Raw genomic sequence first — 23457 nt, 5'->3', positions numbered from 1 at the left:
ATCCATCCATCCACCCATCCCCTCAGCCATCCCCTGGGCCCAGAGGGTTCTGCCAGTCCCACTAGGACCCCTTTACTTCCACAGGTTCAGATTTTTCCTTGCACACACCTTGCTGCAGCCCGAGGAGCTGCTGCCTGGTCCCCAGCTCAGTCAGCAGCTCCCGTTCCCCTCCCAGCTCCTGGAGCTCTCTCTGATCCCAGGAAATGAGTTTTCCAAATGAGCCGTGCCTGGCTCATCGATAAAGAGGCATCAATGGCCAGCCCAATTTGTCCTTTGCTTTCTTAGGCCCCATAATGGATGAGGTGAGGAAGGTGTCCCTGCCCACAGGCGTGGAATGAGATGGGCTTTAAGGACTCCTCCACCCAAAGCACTGGGATTCCACAATAATTTCCTTCTGCTTCTGGTTGTTTCCAATGTGTTTGTTGCCAAAGCTGTGTAAAAATGTGGCTGTTTCCTGCACCTCAGAGCTGCCTGGATCTAAAGTGTGTCCTGAGAGGAGGATCAGCCCCTCGGGTGTCCCTGTGCTGGCTGCATCCCTGCTGGATCCCAGCTTCCCAGGGAATGCATATCTGCATCTCCAAATTCATGCCCCAGTGGAGACAGCAGTGGGGTTTGTTGGGGTTTGTTGACTTCAGCAGCACCAGGAATCAATCCATAAATTAACACAGCAATGCCAGCTCAGGAACTCCCTTTATTGTTCCCTTCAGCCCTGGGCTGCCTCGGGCCCTGAGCCATTGCCTGATCCAGGGAACCCGGGCTATCTCGGGACCTCAGAGATCAAAAGGAAGCTTTGCACGCTCAGAGGGAAACATCCTGGGCTGCTGGATGTGCTCCCCCTGACCCTCTCTTCCGTGGGAGCTTTGTCACTGTGCCCAGACACTGTGACCAATTGTCACTGTGCCCAAACCTGTGCTGGAAATCTGCTCGTGGGCTGCAGTGACACAGCTGAAGGGACCACCCCTGCCTCACACAGGGCCACTGGATAAAGGATTTATAGCCACAGAGCTCCCCAGTTTCCCTCCACCCTGAGCATTCTGCCAGCACAGGAGTGCTCCCACACCCCCAGAGCCCCAGAGCAATGAGTCCTGAGCCCCTCCTGAGCTCCCCAAATCCTGCAGCGAGTCCTGAGCCCCTCCTGAGCTTCCCAAATCCTGCAGTGAGTCCTGAGCTCCCCCTGAGCTTCCCAAATCCTGCAGCAAGTCCTGAGCTCCCCCTGAGCTTCCCATATCCTGCAGTGAGTCCTGAGCTCCCCAAATTCTGCAGTAGGTCCTGAGCTCCCCCTGAGCTTCCCATATCTTGCAGTGAGTCCTGAGTCCCTCCTGAGTTTCCCAAACCGTGCAGTGAGTCCTGAGCTCCCCAAATTCTGCAGAGAGTCCTGAGCTCCCCAAATCCTGCAGTGAGTCCAGTCCTGAGCTCCCCCTGAGCTCCCTAAATCCTGCAGTGAGTTCTGAGCCCCTCCTGAGCTTCCCAAATCCTGCAGTGAGTTCTGAGCCCCTCCTGAGCTCCCCAAAGCCTGCAGTGAGTCCTGAGTCCCTCCTGAGCTTCCCAAATCCTGCAGTGAGTCCTGGCCTGCTCAGGACCTGGGAAATGAAATGTCTGTTCTGCTGATGAGAACAAGTGACAAGGTGCCACCCAGCTCTGCAGGGACATGGAATACAGAGCACTTTTCATCCATGCAGGAGGGCAGATTGCAGGGATAGAGGTTTCCTACCATCCCAGTTTGAGCACTGGGTATAAATTTGGCTGGTTTAGGGATCAAGTCCCAGCATGGGACTTGGCAGAGCTCCTCTCATGGGTGTCCCTCCCAGGTGTGAGGAGCTGTGTGTCCTCCTTTGGGAATGGCCCAAAGTTTGGGCCCAGGGCAGGACAACGGGAGCACAGGGGCTCCAAGGGCCTGTGCTGAGCTCCCCTCATCCATCTCCATCCATCTCCATCAATCCTCCCTCTCGTGTGCCCCCGTTTGGTCTCTGAACCAGCTCCCTTCCTCTTCCCCCTCCCTCCCACTGCCCCCCAGCACACACAGGCACATTTCCTTTTCCTTAAGCAAACATTTTCAGATTTAAAAGTGAACTCCGGGTGCAGGCTGCAGAAAGACAATGTGGCCTGGCCCTTATCTGCTGCTATCTGCCCCGACAAGCTGCGAGCCCAGATTGGGCCTGCAGGAGGTTCAGTGTTTATGGCCACGGGAGGAGGGAGAGCAGGGGAAATCTGCTGGGCCAGATAAGTCCAGGAAATGGGGCTGGTGGCTGGAGAGAGTCAACAAAGCTGAGAGAGCAACCGGACACCTCAGGAGTGCCGGGGTGTGACTCCATGTCACGACTCTGTCACGAGCAAGCCCTCAGGAGTGCCGGGGGTGCGGCTCCGTGTCACGACTCTGTCACGAGCAAGCCAACACCTCAGGAGTGCCGGGGTGTGACTCCATGTCACGACTCTGTCACGAGCAAGCCAACACCTCAGGAGTGCCGGGGTGTGACTCCGTGTCACGACTCTGTCACGAGCAAGCCGACACCTCAGGAGTGCCGGGGTGTGGCTCAGTGTCACGACTCTGTCACGACTGCAGAGAGGATTCGCCTGCAGTGTCCCTGCCTGCCATGGAGAGCAGAAACATCCTGATCTCTTCACACCCCTGGAACGTTTACCAGTGAAGAGCCCAAACTGAAGCTCCTCAGCCCATACGCAGGCCCCTGAAATAACCCTTGTGGTTTTGCAGGACTGGGAGCACGAGCTGGGCCCAGCAGCTGCTCCCAGCTCAGTGGATCCCACCTGGGGTTTAAAATGTGCTGTGTAAATCTGGAAGCTCCCTGGGCCCCAAAGGATCTCCTGGTCTTTGTCCATGTGCCACCAGTGTGGCTCAGAACCCACAGCACGAGGCAGGAGCTGCTCACATGGGCACCAGGAGATTTTTATAGCCACCATGTTATTTTTATAATCACCTGTTATCCCCATGTGCACGAGGGCTTTGGTGGTAACTGGAAAAGCCTGTGGGCTTCGTCTGTAATGTATTTCAAACACAAAAATATCTGGGCTAATTATATCCAAGAACAGCAGCTCACATTGTTCTGGCAGCCCAAAAACTGTTGTAAGCATGGCTGTGGGATGGAAAAGTGAGGCTGTCTGCTCTCCTTTGGAAACCAACTGAAGGGAGCTTTCATGCTCTGATGGCTGTTTCTAAGCAGGAAAACTTCTGCAAACTCTTCTTTGGGGCAGCTGCTCTGGTTTTACCTTAAACTCTGTAATTTATGACAGAGCCTTCATATCTGAGCTACTGAGAGGAAAGGCAGAGAGCAGAGTGCCACTGACGTCCAACAGCCTCCAGCTGCAGGGCCCTGGGCCACCCCAGCTCTGTCCTGGTCAGCTTTTACTGGCTGAACTCCCTGAGTTCACAGCATTTTCATCCGCTTGCAGATGGGCTTTTCCCTGTGCACTGTCCAGCCCTGCTTTGGATGCTGCTGTTCTGCCCTCCCCTCGCTCCAGCAGGTTCCATTCTGCTGCCACAGCCCTGGCAGTGTCCCTGCTCCAGCTGTGAGCCCCACATTGCTGCCACAGCCCTGGCAGTGTCCCTGCTCCAGCTGTGAGCCCCCCATTGCTGCCACAGCCCTGGCACACCCCAGCTCCAGCTGTGAGCCCCAAGGCCCCAGGACTGGTGTGTTGGACTGAACAGAGATCCAGACTCTGTCCCTGCCCCAGGCACTGTCCCTGCTCCAGGCATTGTCCCTGCTCCAGGCACTGTCAATGTCCCTGGCACTGTCCCTGTCCCAGGCTGTGTCCCTGTCCCTGGCACTGTCCCTGTCCCAGGCACTGTCCCTGTCCCAGGCTGTGTCCCTGTCCCAGACTCTGTCCCTGTCCCAGACTCTGTCCCTGTCCCAGACTCTGTCCCTGTCCCTGGCACTGTCCTTTCCCCAGACTCTGTTCCTGTCCCAGGCTCTGTCCCTGTCCCAGACTGTGTCCCTTTCCCAGGCACAGTCCCTGTCCCAGACTCTGTCCCTACTCCAGACTCTGTCCCTACTCCAGGCTCTGTCCCTGCTCCAGGCACTGTCCCTGTCCCAGGCACTGTCCCTGTCCCAGGCACTGTCCCTGCCCCAGGCACTGTCCCTGTCCCTGGCACTGTCCCTGCCCCAGGCACTGTCCCTGTCCCTGGCACTGTCCCTGCTCCAGGCACTGTCCCTGTCCCAGGCTCTGTCTCTGTCCCTGGCACTGTCCCTGCCCCAGTCCCAGACTCTGTCACTGTCCCAGGCACTGTCCCTGCCCCAGGCACTGTCCCTGTCCCTGCCCCAGGCACTGTCCCTATCCCTGTCCCAGGCTGTGTCCCTGTCCCAGGCACTGTCCCTGCTCCAGGCACTGTCCCTGTCCCAGGCACTGTCCCTGCCCCAGGCACTGTCCCTGTCCCTGCCCCAGGCACTGTCCCTATCCCTGTCCCAGGCTGTGTCCCTGTCCCAGGCACTGTCCCTGCTCCAGGCACCTCTGAGGGCATTCACAGAACCCCAGATTGGTTTGGGTTGGAAGGGAACTTGAAGATCACCTCATTCCAAGCCCTGCTGTGGATCCCAGGATATTCCTCAGGTGCTTTCCAGTGCTGGCACAGAGGAAACCAGGCCTTCCCTCCCCTTCCCGTAGATTCCTCTTTCACCCCACACCTTTCCCTGTGAATGGTTTGAATCCAGGTTTCATCTCTTCCAGATTTTGCTGTCTGAGGCTGGTGGAAGATTCCCTGCCCACAGCACGGCTTGGAATGAAGTGATCTTCAAGTTCCCTTCCAACCCAAACCTTTCTGTGAAATCTGCATTTCTGCCATCTCCTCTCCTTGCACAGGGAACTGCTGCTTCTTGGCTTCTTTTTTCTGTCAAGGTTGAGATTGAAAATGCTCAAGAAAATATTTCCTGTTCAGACTCAGGTGTTGTGATTTCTTATCAATGTCACAGTCTCACAGCAGTGAGCTCTGCAGTTCTTCACTAACAAGGCACACAATGGCTCACTATCTTTCTCTACAAGGGCTTTTAAGGCTAAACTGTCCAATTACAAAATGACATCTAAATTATTTTCACTTTTAACCAGGCCCCTAATGTGGACTTTTCTGGCCCCTAATGTGGACTTTTCTGTCCAATTACACAAAACCACCCAAATCCATGGAGAAGAAGGTGAAGGAGGAGAAGAAGAAGATGAAGGAGAAGGAGGAGGAGAAGGAGAAGGAGAAGGAGAAGGAGAAGGAGAAGGAGAAGGAGAAGGAGAAGGAGAAGGAGAAGGAGAAGGAGAAGGAGAAGAGGGAGAAGGAGAAGAGGGAGAAGAAGGAGAAGGACCAGCCTCCACCCCGGAACCTCCTTCTTGCTCTACATATATCACTATATTCTAAACCCTTAAATTCTAAGTTTCCCACCCTGTGCTATCACACACTTCTATCCAAACCCCACACCCACAATCCCAGTGCTATCATTCCATTTTGGAAGCTTCTCCACGGCCTCAGGTCAATGCAGTGTTCTCCTGGGGGTCAGTGCCTGGCAGCACAGAAAGTCTGAAATTCTCAGCATTCAGAGCTCCAACAGGGAGCAGCTCTCCCTTGTCCCAGGCAGATTCTTTGGCCCAGAGTTGGTCAGGGCTGGGCTCAGCCTCTCCTGCTGTCCCTGTCCTGCTCAGGATGCCTGGGATGCCCTGGCAGTGCATGGCAGAGCCCTGGCAGAGCCATCTCGTGGTGCAGCAAACTCTCACTCACAGCATTGGCCAGGGACATTTCCCAGACTGGCTCCTCCAGCTGGGAGCAGTGATTCCCCCAAACCTTCCCATGGAGAGGCTGCTCCAGGAGCCCTTTAACCTGCCTGGAGCCCTGAGCTGCTGGGACACTGTGGAGACAAGGGTGAGGTACCAGAGCTCCTCAAGGGAAAGCCCTGAGTGGGAAGAGCTAAAACACCTTTTTTTCTGGGTTGTTCTAAATTTCCTCTTTATTTTATGGTTCATCTGATTCAGAGAGAAACCTTCTCTGTGAAAGAGTGGAATGGGAAACACACTTCCATGTCAAAGCCTTGGAGTGGCATCAAGCTGCTGCTTTACTCATTTATTTTCCGTTCATTCACCTTGGGGTTGGGGTTGTTTTAATCCTTTTCATTCCTCTGCCTGTTTATGGTTTTGATGGCTGTTTTTGTTTTGGCTGCCTTTCTTCTCCCTCCCTTCCCTCCTGCTCTCCTGCACCATCCACAGTGGCTCTCACAAGGTGAAATATCTTCAAGGAATTGATCCCTGGGAAGAAATAATGGATGTGTTTGCTTGGCTGGTTGTTTTTTCTATGGAGATCAGAGGAGGTGGAGCCCCTTTGGAGCTCCAGAAAGGTCCTCAGGGGCTGCTTGGTCTCTCCTGAGCTGGAAAGCTCAAGTCCAGGTTGGCCAGAAAAGCTCCAAGGGAGAATCAGGACAAGAATTTAGGGTTTTGCTTTAAAAAAAAAGAGGAAAGAAGCAATCCCAGAGTGAATAAAGACCTCAAACTGTGGAGCTAGGCTGTACAAGGAGGGGAAGCTTTGCCAAAGGCAAGGGCAACCTCAAATTTTATATCCCAAAAAAGAAGATTTTTATCTCTTCTAGAAGAGGCGCTTCATGTAAAATTTACTGAAAAGCAAAGCAACAGCAAATCCTGCAGGGAACCTGGGCTCACTGGGGCCACTTCTCTTTTCTGAAGAGGCAAAACTCCTCTGGAGGAAGAGGTTTCTTTTTCATTGATTTTCCTTCTTTTCTTCTATTTTTCCAGTCAGCATCATCTGGTCAGGGATCTCTCTGGGGCAGGGACCTCGGAGGGGTGGCAGTGCTGTCACCAGGGCCACCAGGTGAGCCTCTGCAGGTGCCACTGCGAGGTGACATCATGGCCCAGGGGTGTCCTGTCCCTAAAGGGATGCTGAAGGGGCTGAACACCAAAATCCTGCACTAAAGGAGGAGTGTCCAGGGCCACGTGTCCAGCAAGGAGAGGAGAGTGGGGGCTCCTGCTGGGGACTGCTCAGGAGGGGCAGAGCTGGTATGGGGTGAGGCTGTGTGGGATTCCTGTCCTGCCTCTGCCACAGAGATTAAATCCCTCAGCCACAGGAATTCCTGTCCCACCTTTGCCACTACAGGATTAAATCCCTCTGCCACAGAGATGAAATTCCTGTTCCACTATTGCCACTATGGGATTAGATCCCTCTGCCACAAGGATTCCTGTCCTGCCTCTGCCACAGGGATTAGATCCCTCTGCCACAGAGATGAAATTTCTGTTCCACCTTTGCCACTATGGGATTAGATCCCTCTGCCACAAGGATTCCTCTCCTCTCTCTGCCATAGGAATTCCTGTCCTGCCTCTGCCACAGGGATTAGATCCCTTTGCCAAAGGGTTTTCTGGCCCACCTCTGCCACTCAGGGATTAAACCCCTCTCTACAGGGATGAAATTCCTGTTCCACCTTTACCACTACAGGATTAAATTCCTCTGCTACAGGGATTAAACCCCTTTGGCACAGGGATGAAATTCCTGTTCCACCTTTGCCACTATGGGATTAGATCCCTCTGGCACAGAAATTCCTGTTTTGCCTCTGCCACTCAGGGATTAAATCCCTCTCTACAGGGATGAAATTCCTGTTCCACCTTTGCCACTACAGGATTAAATCCCTCTCCCACAGGAATCCTGTCCCACCTCTGCCACTCAGGGATTAAATCCCTCTACCACAGAGATGAAATTCCTGTTCCACCTTTGTCACTACAGGATTAGATCCCTCTGCCACAGAGATGAAATTCCTGTTCCACCTTTGCCACTACGGGATTAGATCCCTCTGCCACTGAAATTCCTGTTTCTCCCCTGCCATAGGGATTAAATACCTTTGCCAAAGGGTTTCCTGTCCCACTTTGCCACTATGGGATTAGATCCCATATTGATCCCACATTAGATCTCATAGATCCCACTATTAGATTAGATTCCTCTGGCACAGGAATTCCTGTCTTGCCTCTGCCACTGGGATTAGATCCCTCTGCTACAGGGATGAAATTCTTTTTCCACCTCAGCCACTACAGGATTAATTCCCTCTGCCACAGGAATTCCTGTCCCACCTCTGCCCACCCCACTGCCTTGGGCTCTGAGTTCTTATCACCCCATCCCTGAACTTTCCTTCCTGCCTTTGGTCCCTGAGGCTTTCTTTGTCCAGGAAATGTCACCCTCCTGTCCCACCCCCAGAGCCTCAGGGGGATCTCTCCAGGGGCTGGTAAAAACCCACAGGAACTGAGGCTCACACCAGTCCCCGACCCAAACTGGTTTAAGGGCAGTTCTATGACATCCCACAGACACTAAATCGTTTCTTTGGATGTTTATAAACAAAGGGAGTGGAAACTCCCATGTTCTGTAAATGATCAGGACTTTACCAACACCAAACTCTCACTTTTTGTAACTCCACAATAAACACTCCTCGAAATAAATACTCCAAACATGTCCTCAAATCCAGACAGTGAAAAGAGAAAGGTTCTCATTCCCATCCAACAGACAGGGAACAAGGAAATTAAAATTCCTGGGGCACTCATGAACCTTCACCTAACATTCCTTTTTCAGGAATAATATAGCATCCAACAATGACAGCAATCCCTTTTTTCCTATGCCCTCATTTTATCTCTGGAACTAAAGCTTTCCCTGTGTTGTGATAATGATTTTATCACTAATTTATGATTATTTATTTGAATACACTGATCACATCCATCACTAATATTAGGGTGAAGCATATTCTATTTCAAAGGTGGTTTTCCTGCTAGAGAGTGATTTAGCAAAGCTGAAATATTTGTCCCAAAAATATTTACAGATACACATTTTATTACAGATATACACTTACAGTGGCTTTGCAGATTTTCAGTGGACTTCATCAAAGTGCCTTTAATGATTTAATTAATTAGTGGAAATGAAGGAGCAGATCCATGCTGAAATGGGGATTTCAGAGCTTTCTGGGCCTTCTGAATTAAACCTTTTTGCATTGGTAATTTATGACAGAAAATATTTTTCATGCTAAAATTCTAAATTTGTCCTTTTTAACGATGGAAAATGAAAATAAATTTTAACAGAGAGGATTTTTCTCTCAGACTAATAATTTAATTTCAGGAATATGGCTAATTTTAATTCAATTTAACTGCTCCTTGCAGCTCCAGCTATGCAAAAGTACCTTTGTATCAGATGCTGCTTTAAGATAGCACAGGGAAAAGGCAGAAACTGCAGCCACAGAGGGTTTTTATCTTGTCCCCAAGCCCCCCAGCAGCACAGCAGATGCAAACATGGCTGGACATCTCTCCCTGGATGTTATTTCACCATTTCTTCCCGAATCCAGGGATTCAGGGGAATTCAGGAGCCTGGTTTTACCCCAGCTCACCTGTGGGATGTGACCCCTGTGCCCCTAAAGCACAAAGTGGAGGTGCCTGCAGTGGGGGCAGGGTGTGGAAGGTGTTTGGGATCCTTCAGGACCCGGGGAGGTTCTGCCCTTGGTCACTGCTGGACCCTCCCATTTCCCCCCAAACACCCAGATCTGGGTGCTGTGGTGCCCAATGAGGCAGTGGCACCTCCCCTGTGGCTGCTCTCCTTGGCAGCTTTTGAGGCGCCATTAAATTGTGGGCCAAGCCTGGCAGAGGAGCAGAGGCCAACAAATTGTCATTATTTGAACTGTGAACAGTTCAAAACCCCACGTTTCCCTGCCAGGAAGGAGAAACTGAAGCACAGCAGCGTGTGTGTGGTTCCATGTCAAGCACTGGAGCTCCATCTGCCTTCCCAGACTTTCCCCTTATTCCTAATTAACATGTTGAGGAATTTTAAAATGTAATAAACATTATTTCTAAACAACCCGAAAGGAAAGCTTGCTTCTCTCCGGTTTGATGTAAACATTTATAGCACAGCTCCATCCTTAAACAGTTAATCTTATAGTGACCTATTAAAATAAAATGAATTGTGTTATAATTCATCCTAAAGCAACCTCGGGGTGAGTGTATCAGGTAACTCCTGCTTTTGCAGCCCTCATGACGTTTTTAATCAAATTCAGCTGTAATTGCTGGAGCATTCACATGCCTCTTTTAATACCCTGCCTCCATTTGGGACTCATATGAGTCTGTTTTCTCTTAGCGTAGCTAATAAATAGAAAACATGAAAAGAGCACATTTTGCAGGGCTCGGAGCTTTTGCACCGTTCCGTTGGCGGCAGCAATTGTCTGCACTTGGCAGTGCCCGGATAAATCCCTTTGTGGGGTGGCACCCGCTGGGTTCGTGTCGCTCACACCCCGTTAAAGGGACAGGGACAGGAGCCCAGGGAAGATTTCATTGACATCTTTAAAAACCCACGGAGGCTGCAGTGTCGCCTGTGAGCATCTCACCCACGTTTGGGCAGGAGCAGCTGCAATGGGGCTGTGCCCCCGAGATGTTCGAGTAAACAAAACTCCTGCGCCTTTCCCTGCCCAGGAGCAGGGGGATGGTGCTTGGGGGTTTTCAGTCTCCGACGCTACAGCTGTTTCCAATTTGCCAGCAATTTTCTTTTGGGCTAGTAAAGCTCCCAGGATGGCTGGAACTGGCCACATGGGCTCTCCCTCGGCTCTGGGGTTTGGTTACAAGGGGAGCAAACCCAGCTCGGGATTCGGGGCTGGCGTTTCCCCTGAACTTGGGAGTGCTTTACATCCCAAATTCCCGTTAACGCCAACCTTTAAAGGATTTTTCATGGCAGGTTGTGGTGTGCTCAGGGCTCCCTGCTGGAGCCAGGCTGGGATCGCTTTAAAAGTGCAGGAAAACGAGAGGAAAATGAGATCGGGGCAGGGATGCACCCGCGGGTTCCCTGCCCCGCCAGGAAAAGGGAAGAGGCGTCGGTGGCCACGAGAGCGGAGCCCGGGTTCTCCCGAGCCGTGTTCTGTGTAATTCACACGTGGAAACGTGAGAAAAGAATGAGCGATGGCTTTGAAACGTGAGCCCGTGCGGTCCCGGCTGGGCACAGCGTTGTTCCCATCCTCGCAGAATAATGAGATTAAGGCTTGCAAAGAGCATTTTTAACCCCTGCACGCGATTTTTAAAAAGCCTTTAATGATGACAACGCTGCTTTTATTTTAGAGGGATTTTTTCCCCTGTTCCCTTTCTGTCCTGATTGTTGCCCCGATCCCTTCCCTCCTGCGTGTCCCTCCTGTCGCTTTGCTTTCCCTTCCATCCCAAGGAAGCTTCTCCCTAAAACCCCGTCCCCTCACCTTGGGAAAGGCTTTCTCTCACCACAAACAACAACAATTACAATAACAACAAAGAATCCGAAGAATTTCTATATTAAAAAGTGGCGAGGTCCCTGGTTGCCGGGTCCGGGTCTGAGTCTGTTTTCCTTGGAAATTGGGAGGAATGCTAAACGCCTCGTCTACCAGGGAGTAAATTGTGTGCGGAGCTCAAGGCACGGCTCCCAGGTTGCCCTTTCACCCCTTCACTTTATATGTTCCTCTTATTAAGGAGAAAAATGTTTCAATATGTTGGAATTTGGGGCAAAGCCGGGAAGGAGAGAAAGAGAATAGAGAATGGAAGAACATTTTCCAAATAGTTTTGGTAACCCTTCTGAGGGTTGCATTTAAAATCGATGTTGTACTAAAATCCCTGGAAGTTTTTGCCCAGGTTAGAACAAAATATTGTCTGTGAAGGTTTCTGAGATGACAAAATGCACCAGGAACGTGACTCCGGTGGGGAAAAACCATCCCTGGATTGAAGATGTGTTTCCTTTCCCTCCTGAACACGTTACTGTTTGATAGGCTCTTGTGAAATAGCTAAAAAGAGCTGGAGGTTTCGGCTTGCGGGGAGAAATGCGGAATTCTTTAACCAAAAGAATCGTTTGGAGCCGATTCCATCGCGCTCTCCCAGCCTGTGCATCTGCAGCGTGCTCCGTCATGCTTCGGGTTAACTCTTTTCTAGGTAAGAGTCAGGAAAGAAAACCTCAAAATAAGGACCGATGATTTAAAAACGGATATTTGAAACTTCCTTATTTTAAAAAGGGGATTTAAAGTAGCACTTGAGCTCCACTCAGCGTCTCTTTTCGGCTTGACTTCTCAGCAATATATTTTTTTTTTTAAGTTGGGAATTTTTTTCCTTTTTTTTCCTTTTTTCTCTTTTTCAGTTTTTGGAGTGTTGTTTAAAGTCGCTCATAGCACCAGGAGGGCTCACGGGGCGAGGATGTCTCATGGCCACGAATAATCTGAGGGAACAGCTGGAATATTGATAAGGGGGGAAAACGGAAATCAAATGAAAAGTAGAGGGCAGAGAAGCAGGGGAAAGGAAAGCAAAGCACGTCCTGGAGCTGCGAGCAGCACAGAAGCCCCCTGAGGAAATGCCTGCTTGATGCAGCCTGTCTGGATGGGCTGGGAATTTTAACTTCGGCGCTGCTTTGGATCCAACAAGTTGAAATCTCTCTTCTCCCCGCACAACTGCAGCGGCGAGGGCAGCGCTGCACAGCCGGGGGGGAGCTGGGCTTGGTCTCAACCTGGATCTTTACAAACTGCTCTGCCACTGGCTGAGGGGAAAGGCTCTAAAAGGTGAGTCCTTCAACCATAGCAATGAGAATAAGGATTCTAAAAGTAGTTTAAGAGGCCTTTTTCCACCGCGGCTGACGCTGGCAGGGAGAGCGATTGATAAATAATCCGCTGCAGGCTCCTGAGAGCCGCTCCAACATATGCAGATGTATTTATTTACATGCACAGGCGTAATTACAACAGGGAGGTAAAGGAGGCGGGAGGGGGACGCTAATCAGGGGTAAAGAGGAGAGCGGGGAAAACCAATATGGGAATCCTTGACCCCAGAAAATTTACTGGCGAGGCAAAATTACCTTGTCCCTCCGCTCTGCCTGCCCCCACCCCCCGTCGCAAGTTCAGAAGCAAAAGAAACTGGAATGTGTTAGGAGGGAGGACGACAGGAAAAAAAGGAATTGTACTTATCAGAAACACATTGTCCGCCTTAGAGCCGCTTGCCCTCCCGTGCCAGCTGGACGGGCAATAAATACTTTAAAAATCAATTAAAGGGGGGTTACGTGCAGATAGCGAGCTTTTCTTTTGCAGTTGTTGAGCTGTGGGGTTTTTTCTTGTTTTTATTTCTTTTTTCCTTTCCCTGAACTGCGCGGAAGGTTCCGCGGCTCCAGGGGTGCCTGCGGGGTCTCAGCTTCATTAGCGCGGGGCTGTAATTAACCCGGGGCTGGCTCGGATCAGACCGGGACAAGCCGTCAGGACCCCACAGCTTTTCCTCAGGAGCTTGGAGAAAATCCCAGCCCAGCCCCCGGGGCTGCGCGGCTCCTGCGCGGCTCCTGCGCATCCCTCCCGTCCCGCCGGGTCCCTTCCCTGCGGTAATTCCCGGCTCCATCCCGGACTCTTCCCTCCAGCACAGAGCGGCAGGCGTGTGATCACCCTGTGTGAGGGTGATCCTTAATGATTCACCACTTACGCTTCGCTAATGACACTTTGCTAATTGTTTCTGGCGCGTTCCACAAGGGCTGAGGACCCCGAGAGGATCAGGGAGGACAAATGAAATCGGTTTGTGGGATGTTTTGGTGGCTGCGGGTTTGTATTCCCGCACAGCATCGCGTTCTGCACCATCGCTGTCAGTCTCTGCAGGGACGAATTGGGGTTGGAGGCAGAAAACTCCCGGTTCACCAGGGGCTCATCAAATCTGGGGAGTGCAGGAAAACAGATGGGGTGCCCTGAGTCTGAGACGGAGCCTGAGCAGGACCCCAGATGAAAACGGGATTGACAACCCCGAGAGTTCTTTTAATATTTGCAGCGATGCTTCCTTTTGGAGTATTTTTTAATTTATGGTTTAATTATTGTTGGTGGGGAAGGTTCCTTAAATCAGTCGGGGCCGGCGGGTCAATGGCTCGGGATGGTTTCAATGAGCCAGGAGAGGCAACTGCCCCTCACTCAGCCCGGGGAAACCTCGGGGTACGAGTCAATGGGGTTAACTAGGCTCGACATGAAAACATGAGTATTTCAGCTGGCTTTTAATTGTTGGCTAAGAAATTCAGTTAATCAAATGTCAAACATTTCCCTCTGCTCTGGTCTAACGTGAAGAAGGTTCTTTTCCTGAGGAGGAGGGAGAATCCAAGGGAAAAACCAAACTGGTGTTAAAAAAGAGAAATAAACCCCTGCTTTGTGAGCATCTTGCTTGATTTTAGTTACTGTGTTGATGTGGTTCTCTGTCCTTTAAAAGTAACATTTAAATGCTTGATCATTCCCCTCTTTATTTTATTACCAGTCTTATTATTCAGATCAGGCTTTATTCCTTTATTTTTCTATATGCAAATATATGACTGGGAGTATTTTTGTGATTTATTTCAGGTCAAATTTAGGACCTTTAAATATATCTAATAAACAAGTAAGGATGTTTCAGACTGTACCAGACACTTCGTCTTACGTCAAGGTAAGACATGACAGCATCTTTAAACAGGTAATGTCAAAAGTTACAATCCTCCCAAATTCAGTCGTTTGTATTGGTTGAAAATCTCATTCCCTTTCTTACTGAATTTAGCAGGAAAAAAATCCCTTGATCTTCAGTGGAAGAGGGGTCAGAGACTGAAATATCAAATTTATTGTTTTGGAAACGTGCAGGGCTGAGTCAGAAGTTGTTTCATCGGGGACAGACAATGAATTCAAGTGGGATTGTCTTTTACCCCTCGTTGCTGCTGGGTTATTTGTGCTCCGGCTGTGTTAAACTCCGGTGTGCTCCTGCTTTGCTGCTCTGGAACCAGCGCACACATGGGGCTGTGCTCCCGGGCTCTATCCCAGAGCTGTCACCGTCGTTCTTCCATTTCCTCCCAGCTTTCTGCTGCCCCAGCCCCCCTTAGTCCTCAGCCAGGGCTGAGTTTCCTTTCTCTTCTCTGCCGTGCCAGCTCCTGAGCTCCCTGTGCAAGATGATCTGTGCAGTTGGGTGGTTCCTGCAAGGTCCATTTCAGAATGGATTTAGAGGGGGAAATATTGAATGAGTTAAAGGCAAACATCTCCCTCAGCTGCTGGAGCAGTGGATTGTCACACCAGGCAGTGCTGTGTGACACTGGGATTACTTTCTCTGCTCCTGAAGTTTCTGTGCTTGAATGTTTCCATGTAATTTAGTGGGAAAATTACCTTGTTTTGGTTTTTAACTGATATTACCTTGTTTTGGTTTTAACTAATATTACCAGATCTTGCACTTTAAATACTTGTTTGCATTTATATATTTATTTATTTATTTATAGTTTTAAAAAAAAAAATCTTACAATATATTCTGATAAACCACTTCTGCTTCTTTCTTTTCTAAAGATTAAAACAAAAACCCAAGCAGGGTTGGCACAGCCTTGTCCCTTTATACCTCAGTTGAGCTCTCTATTATATTTGACATCATATAGGGTTTTTTTCACAACAGCTCCCAAGAATGTAAATAAACCAAGCCTGGGACATCTGGGTTACACGTTTGAGGCAAGCCCTGCATGCAGCAGCACTTAGGGAAAATCTAAACCACAAGTCTCTCTCCTGTCCCTGAAGAAACACAGGAGGGTGTTAACTACAGCTGGGTGGATAATTTGTAATGAATAATTTATTACAGGAATTTGGTCTCTCTTTTTTCCCCCCTTTTCCTCTCTCAATGATCTGTGCCCCAGGATTCCTGGGGATGATCCACTGAATGATTCCTGTGAATAATCCCGAGGTCATGGCTCAGTTTGGGCACTTGTGGGACAATCAGCAGTGGAAATGCAAGTTTGGGATGATCCCAGGTCGTGTGGCACTGGCTGAGCTTGTGCAGCTGCTCCACATCACAGCAACAAATCCAGCCAGGAATGGGCAGGGTTCCCCATGGGCTGATATCCCCCAAATCCCACTCCCACCTTGGTGTTGCAGGGAATCTTGGGGTAATTTTGCTCAGGAAGTTTGCATAGCTCTGGATCAGATTCTGGAACAGAAATTGTGGAAAACAGCTGGAATTCCAGTCTGGGGAAGGCAAATCCCTTGGAGCTGAAGCACAGAAAGGTTCCCCAGTGTGTGGCTGGCTGTGGGGATGCAGGGAATGCCCTGGGATGCTCTGGCTGCAATGAGGAGAGGAAGGCCCTGTGCCATCCTCTGCAGTGGTGTCACTGCCTCGGGCTGGGAGCAGATCCAGGGCTGCTCCTGCTGGGAGCAAAATTCCTTTGGAATGGTGGAAGTGAGCCCCAGGCCTGAAAAAGTGACCATGGCAGCAGGACTGGGAGCCTGTCCCTGGCTGTGCCAGCCTCAGGCAGGGCAGGGCTGCAGGAAAAGGCTGGGCCAGGGGTCTCCTCCCAGGAGTTTGTGCTGTATCCAGCAGGGAGAGCTCCCCAGGTGGGACTCACAGTGTGGAGGGGGGCCTGAGCTGTGGCTGCTGGACTCTGCCTCTGACACAGCCCTTCCTCCTCAGCTGAGGGTATTTTGGGCAAGGATTCTGTCTCTGCTTGTTTGTCTGCAGAGCTTCTCACACACTAATGGCACAGGGTAAATTATTTGTAGCTGTGCTTAAAAAATCAACAGGATTTCCATCAAGTCTGACCTGAAATCCTCTGGAGACAAAGGAAAGATCTGCCACTGGCTCTGGGTGGTTTGAGTTGGGCAGCTCATCCAGAGCTGTTCATAAGGGTGGGAGTGTGGTGGAATTCAGGGAAGTTTGAACCCTCAGCACATGGGTGAGGTCGGTCCCTGCCCCTCTGGGTTTGGTGGCACTCCCAGGGACCCAAATGCACCCAGAGGCAGCAGAGAGGCTCTGCCAGTGCCTGCTCACAGAATTGCTGGGATGATGAATGTTCCAGGCAGTGGAAATGTGGATGTGGATCCCCTCCCTGGTGCAGGGAGCTCTGTGCTCCTGGGCAGGGCACCCCCACCCTCTGCTGCTGCCTCTCCCCATCCTCGAGGGTGGGTGCAGCTGAACCAGGTCCCACTGAGACCCCCCTGCCTTCCTTCCCTCCCCGCTACCCCACCCTCACCTGGGAGGGCTTCCCAAGCTCTGGGGAGCACAGAGATGGAAAAGGAGAAGATTGAGAGATGATTGAGTCCCAATCCTTCTCTCTTTGTGTGTCCATTTTCCTTCTTGCGTCTCCTTCTTGCGTCTCCTTCTTGCGTCTCCTCCTTCTTCCTTCTTATTATTAATGCCATTCTTTCTCTACCAAGCCTTATTTGCTGCCTTATGGAAGGGAGAAGTATTTTCTTTGTTATTTTTGTGGGATGTGTACACCACCCCCACCAGAAAGAGATGGGGATTGATCTTTTCTACGAATCCTCCCCAACAGATGGACAGTGTGCATTCACTTCAGGTTTCCTCTGTGCCTTGGACAGAAAATGCCTCCTCCCACCAGGCTGGGGCCCAGAGGGGGCAGCTGCAGGGTGTCCCCCACACCCTACAGGGTGTCCCACAGGAATCCCAGGAGGAACAAATTCACCAAATATCCTGGGACACCTTCAGGCCACGGGGTTCTTGTCATGGTTCTCCAAAAGCTGAAGCTGAGGTGAGGTAGCTGCAGGAGGCAGAGGAGGATTTCATTGAAAATGCTTCGTTTTAACAAAGATTTTTGTGTGGAGGCGCTCGGATTGGAGCTCAGGGCTGGAACCTTGATTTCCATCTCAGCACAGAGGGGTCATTGAGAGCATTCAAAACAGATCCCACACAACAGCGAACACAATCCCATGGAACTCCTGACAGGGGAACCCAATCCCATAAAACTGACACAGGAACCCAATCCCAGAGAACTGACAGGAGATCCCAATCCCATGGAACTCCAATCCCACAGAGCTCCTGACACAGGAACCCAATCCCACAGAACTCCTGAGAGGGGAACCCAATCCCATAAAACTGACACAGGAACCCAATCCCATGGAGCTCCTGACACAGGAACCCAATTCCACGGAGCTCCTGACAGGGGAACACAATCCCACAGAACTCCAATCCCATGGAACTCCTGACAGGGGAATCCAATCCCATGGAACTCCTGACAGGGGAATCCAATCCCATGGAACTCCTGACAGGGGAACCCAATCCCACAGAGCTCCTGATAAAGGAGACCAATCCCACAGAGCTCCTGACAGGGGAACCCAACCCCACAGAACTGACACAGGAACCCAGTCCCATGGAACTGTTGACAGAGGAACCCAATCCCACAGAACTCCTGACAGGGGAACCCAACCCAGCAGAATTGACACAGGAACCCAGTCCCATGGAACTGTTGACAGAGGAACCCAATCCCACAGAACTCCTGACAGGGAACCCAAGCTTTTCTCTCACACCCACTTCTTGTAGGGGCCTTAATTCAATGGAGAGGTGGGAATTTGTAGAAATAAAAAAAAATAATTTTGATCCTTCATGGCTTATTCTGCATAACTGATGAAGAATTTCTATTCCTTAGACCATTAGGGACTGGCTGATCTGCGAATATTTAATAATTCACAGTGTATCAGAGGGTGCTAATCTCATCCAAACACGAGGACTTGACTTTAGAGAATGAAACACAGAATGTAATTGGGAAATTAAATTTTAAAAGAAGACAGCACTGGAATCCTGACTGGAGGGATATGGAAAGAATTAGAGCCAGAAGCAAAGCAACATGACCTCTGAATTCTGATTTTTTAATTATTACCATTGTGACAGCACCTCCAGGTCACAGCAGCCCTCAGTCCCCTCCTGCCCCCACAGAGCTTTCAGATGTGTGTAAAGGCACAAGGATCATTTGGGGGTTCATTGTTACCCCGCGCTTTTCTCTGCCCTTGGGCAACATCCAAACGCTTCATTCCCCTTTATCGCCTCCTCCTCGCACACTCAGCGCTTCTGCTTTCGCTTCCCGTGCCCTGCCCTCCCCGAGACAGCCCGGGGCCGGCTGAGCCTCTCTCCCTTCCCAGCCCCTGGAGCCCTTTTCTGCTCCTGGAGCTCCTTTCCTGCTCCTGGAGCTCCTTCTTGTTCCTGGAGCCCTTTTCCTGCTCCTGGAGCTCCTTTCCTGCTCCTGGAGCTCCTTTCCTGCTCCTAGAGCTCCTTTCCTGCTCCTGGAGCCACTTTGCTTTTCCTGGAGCTCCTTTCCTGCTCTTGGAGCCCTTTTCCTGCTCTTGGAGCCCTTTTCCTGCTCCTGGAGCTCCTTCTTGTTCCTGGAGCCCTTTATCCTGCTTCTGGAGCTCCTTCTTGTTCCTGGAGCCCTTTATCCTGCTCCTGGAGCTCCTTCTTGTTCCTGGAGCCCTTTTCCTGCTCCTGGAGCCCTTTATCCTGCTTCTGGAGCCCTTTATCCTGCTCCTGGAGCCCTTTTCCTGCTCCTGGAGCCCCTTTCCTGCTCCTGGAGCTCCTTCTTGTTCCTGGAGCCCTTTATCCTGCTCCTGGAGCCCTTTATCCTGCTCCTGGAGCCCTTTATGCTGTTCCTGGAGCCCTTTATCCTGCTCCTGGAGCCCTTTTCCTGCTCCTGGAGCTCCTTTCCTGCTCCTGGAGCTCCTTTCCTGCTCCTGGAGCCCTTTATCCTGCTCCTGGAGCCCTTTATCCTGCTCCTGGAACTCCTTCTTGTTCCTGGAGCTCCTTTCCTGCTCCTGGAACTCCTTTCCTGCTCCTGGAGCTCCTTCTTGTTCCTGGAGCCCTTTATCCTCCTCCTGGAGCTCCTTCCCTGCTCCTGGAGCTCCTTTCCTTCTCCTGGAGCTCCTTTCCTGCTCCTCGAGGCCAGACCCCTCCGGGAAGTCCCCTGGAGCAGGAGGGGAGCCCCGGGGGCAGAGGAGCGGCTGTCCCGGTGTCACCCCCGCGTTTCCTGCCCCCCTGCAGGGACCCCCGCGGTGCTGCTGTCCCAGCCCTGGGGGCTGGAGATGGATTCTGCTCGGGAAGGAACCTCAGGGCAAGCGCGGGGTTCCCGCTCTAAGCCCGGGTTTAAGGCAGCCCCAAGGTTTGTGGTGCAGCACAAAGAAGGATATTCATGCAGGGAAAAGGGGCTGCGTGGCTGGGAACAATATTGGGTTTGTTCTTGCTCTCCCTGCGCTGGAAAGTTTACAGAAGCCCTAAAGAGAGAGGGAGTAAACTCTTATTTTAAGGACAAAACAGTGGAGGTTTCTTTGGAGCGGGCGCTGCCAAAGCCTGGCACGGACACGTCCCTGTGCCGGCGGACAGGAGCAGAGGACAGGTTGCCAGGAGAGAATATCCCGGGATTTCGTTTGCTGTGCAGCGGGATTGGTGCCGGGAGAGCCGTGCGGGGTCAGCCCGCAGGTGCTCAGGGATGCGGCTGGAGCGGGCACAAACCCGCCCGTGCTCCAGGGGCTGCTGAGAGCCTGAGCCCGGCAGGAAAGGCAAAACCAAGGAACCAAAGCCTCCCTGGGCTGGCTTTTCCCTGCTCCGGGTGCTGATGTTCCCACTGAGTGCATCCTCCAGCGCTTTGTCCTTTTCTGCTTTTTCTATTTCTTTTTTTCCGATTTTCCCCATTCCTGGCACCCCGGAGGGTTCCAGTCCTGCTCCCCCGGGCTCGGAGGAGGGGACAGGCACCTCCAGGGTGGCCACTGCGGTAGCCTCGGGGACAGGAGCTGCTTGAACTCCTTCTCACTCACCTTTCGCCATCACTAATTACGTTTATACCCAATCCTTTCTCTTTCTTCCCATTTTCGACACCCATTTCTCGGGGTACAAACGCTGCTAAATTGTCGGACTTTTAGCAAGTCGTTGATTAACGCCTTATGACAACTTGGAGCTTACGGATTTAGGTCTTGTTTGCACCGATCTCTCTGCTTTAAAGAGAAAAATCCTTTCCTTGTCCCCGTGCCTCTTTCCCGTGCTCAACCCCGCGCTGAGCATTGGAAGCTGAGCATCGGGAAGGGCTGGCATTGCTCCTTCCCGCTCTCCCTTCAAGACACGGCTTGAATTTAAGTCGAGGTGGGAGAAAAGTTGTTTTTTTCCTGGAATTGTGGCACGTTGGAGCTTTCTAAAAGAAATCGGGCACAGGGGACGAGCTTTTCCAGTGACCTCCGTCTTCAGGCAGCAGCAACCAACCCCGTCCCCAGCTCTGCAACCTTTTAATGGTTCCATTCTTTCCCAATTTACAGGAAAAACGCCCCCTCCCAATATGCTGGATCCGGGGAATTTTGTATTCCAGCCCTCCCTATGCTCTCCCAGCCCCGTGGTTAGAAGGAGAGGAGGTGTGGAGGGAAAGGGGAGCGAAAAGGGAAGAAAAGAGAGAGTGAATGCTAAGGGGAAAAATGCTTTAAATCTTTCCTGTAAATCTCCAAATATATGAAGTCTGAGGAACAAATTCAAAGCAGGCACGGCCGCCTGAAGAGAAGTTAGAGAGAAATATTCTGTTCCATTCAAGCGCATCAAGGGTCTCGCTGAAGTCTTGTTTGGCTAAGGTCAGACGAGACTGGGTTCTCCAATAAAAATAAATCTCAAATTAATTATGGCCTCAAGCGAGGGGCCAGACGTTCGGAGCTAGTGCACTGCAGTCTGGTTTTTTGGCCTTCAGTATTTTTGGGTTTTGTGCTTCAGCTTTTCAATAACTGCGGGATGGGGGAGGGAGGGCGGGCGGGGGCAGTTTTATTGGGACATGGAACTCAAATAAAAGCATCCAGGACACCCCTGGCTCGCCCCGCTCGCCCCTCATTGCGATGCAGCTTCAAAGCTCCCGCATCTTCTCCACCCCGCTTTTCAGACATTATGTTTTACTTAGTAGCGATTAGCGGGGAATAACTTCCCGCTTTCAGCTCCCAGATCTCCTGGGCTGTTCCTGTCAGGAGGAGGGACCCGATCCTCCAGTTCTGATTCCCTCTCCCGATTCCCTTTTATTGCTGCAGTTGAAAAGCGGAGGTTTTCCCAATTCATTGGGTCTAAAATTGGGATTCGTTTCGGAGGATCAAATCCCAGGGCTGCAGTTTGGGCTTTTTGCTTGTAAGAATGTGGGGTTAGAAAAGAAACAAACGCGTCGCGTTTTTCTTTCTGCGATGGGGTCAGTGCCAGAGGAAAGTCAGAGCCGGCGATTTTAAACCTTCCCTGGAGCTGGGGGAGAGTTTCCCTCCAGGGAAGGCTGGAGCGGGATAAACTCCGGCCCCCTGCAAGTCCAGAATGACGGAATTGTGCACACGTTCAGAGGGAATAGAACCTGTGGCAGGTTATCTGAAAAGCGGCATTATTCGATATATAACACCCCCAGTGCACCCGCGCGGGCTGTGGAAGTACACGAGTGTGGAAAGCTCGATTTACAAAGGGGCCACTTTGTCACGTGTAGTGGGAAATGAGGCTCTTTCTAGCCACAAAGCCAGGGCGTGGATGTCGGGGTTTTTTGAGCTCCCCTCCTCTATCCCCGCGTTGGTTCACAGCCACAGCTCCGCGCTGGGCTCAACGAGAGCTCAGCTGATGCTGTTGGGGTCAGAGAGGGTGACAGAAGCCAATCCCCTCTCCCCTCCTCGGAAAATCAGATTCCCAACCTGCAATGGGGCTGGGGAAGGTTTTCATTGTGTTTGTTCTAGGGAATAACCGGACGGTTTTAATGATGAAGTGATGCCCGCTAATCCCGCGTGGGTTACAGACAGAAAATCCAAATCTTTGGGGTTCTGCGAGGGATTGGCACCGAACTACACCGAGGGTTAACTCCTTTGGGTCTGGACACGAAACAGCTCCAGGCCACAGCCCCCCAGTGGCTCCTCATTCCTTTCGGATCGCCCCGAGCGCGGCGTTTTCACCTTCTCCGTGTGCGGCTGGGAGCAGCCCCAAGGACGGGGACAGGAGGTGGGGACGTGCCAGGCGCCCGAGATCGATATTGAGCTAATGAACAACGCCGCTCGACAATTCCGTTCCATTCGTTAACGGAGTGAAAGAGATAAATAATAATAATAATAATAATAATTAACAAGAATATTAATAGAGGAGTAACTGATTTCTACCAGCCCGACCCGATGTAAGCATTTGTAATCTTCCGTGGTTGCCAAGATCAAATGATTTTCCAGCTGTCTGGCGGTGACCACATGAAACAGATCCCAATTCCTTTGCTGTACGTACATGAGCATCCGAAGGGCGAGCGACAGATCCAGAGTGGCAACAGATCCTGCTCAGCCCCGTGCCCGCCTTTCCCCCGCCTGTCTCGGCTCCCTCCTTCTCGGTTAAATGCAATAACAGTTAAAAATCCAGTTAGGTAACAGTTAAATAGTCAGTGAAATACCAGTTAAAAGCTCAGTCAAATACTCAGTTAAATAACAGTTAAATACCCAGAGTCACGGCACAACCACCTAGGATGATTCAGAGCTTGGCGTCCGGAGGTTATGAATATTTTAGCCTTTTCCAAAAAGTATGGCATAACTTCAAAGGTGGCTTTGGGTTTGGTTTTGAGGTTTTTAGGGGGTATTTGTTTTTTGGGTTGTCTTTTAATTTTTTTTGGGGGGGAGTGGGGTGGAAGGTGGGGGATTAAAACAAAAACAGAAAGAAAAAATAATGCAAAGCTTCTATTTTTCGTTATTTGGGCGGAAAAGAGCAGATTGTTCGGCTTCTCTTTGGAGTCTGTAACACCTCCGCTCATTCCCTTATCTCTTGGGCTCTCCCAAATGTTGC

The 23457-nt window shown here is 51.1% G+C and overlaps 1 protein-coding gene across 1 annotated transcript in view; it reads left to right on the top strand.

Moving 5' to 3' along the window:
- Positions 1 to 12055: 12055 nt before the first annotated feature.
- Positions 12056 to 23457, top strand: part of FLI1 (Fli-1 proto-oncogene, ETS transcription factor) — a 93474-nt gene continuing 82072 nt past the window's right edge. The window contains exons 1-2 of the mRNA XM_077189964.1: positions 12056 to 12497; positions 14286 to 14367. Of these exons, the coding sequence (XP_077046079.1) occupies positions 14329 to 14367 (39 nt within the window). The 5' untranslated portion in view covers positions 12056 to 12497; positions 14286 to 14328. The remainder of the gene's footprint in view (positions 12498 to 14285; positions 14368 to 23457) is intronic.

The sequence above is a fragment of the Agelaius phoeniceus genome, chromosome 23 (assembly GCF_051311805.1).
Source record: "Agelaius phoeniceus isolate bAgePho1 chromosome 23, bAgePho1.hap1, whole genome shotgun sequence".
NCBI lineage: Eukaryota > Metazoa > Chordata > Aves > Passeriformes > Icteridae > Agelaius > Agelaius phoeniceus.
The sequence above is the reverse complement of the archived record's forward strand: the minus strand, read 5'-3'. Positions and strand labels throughout refer to the sequence as shown.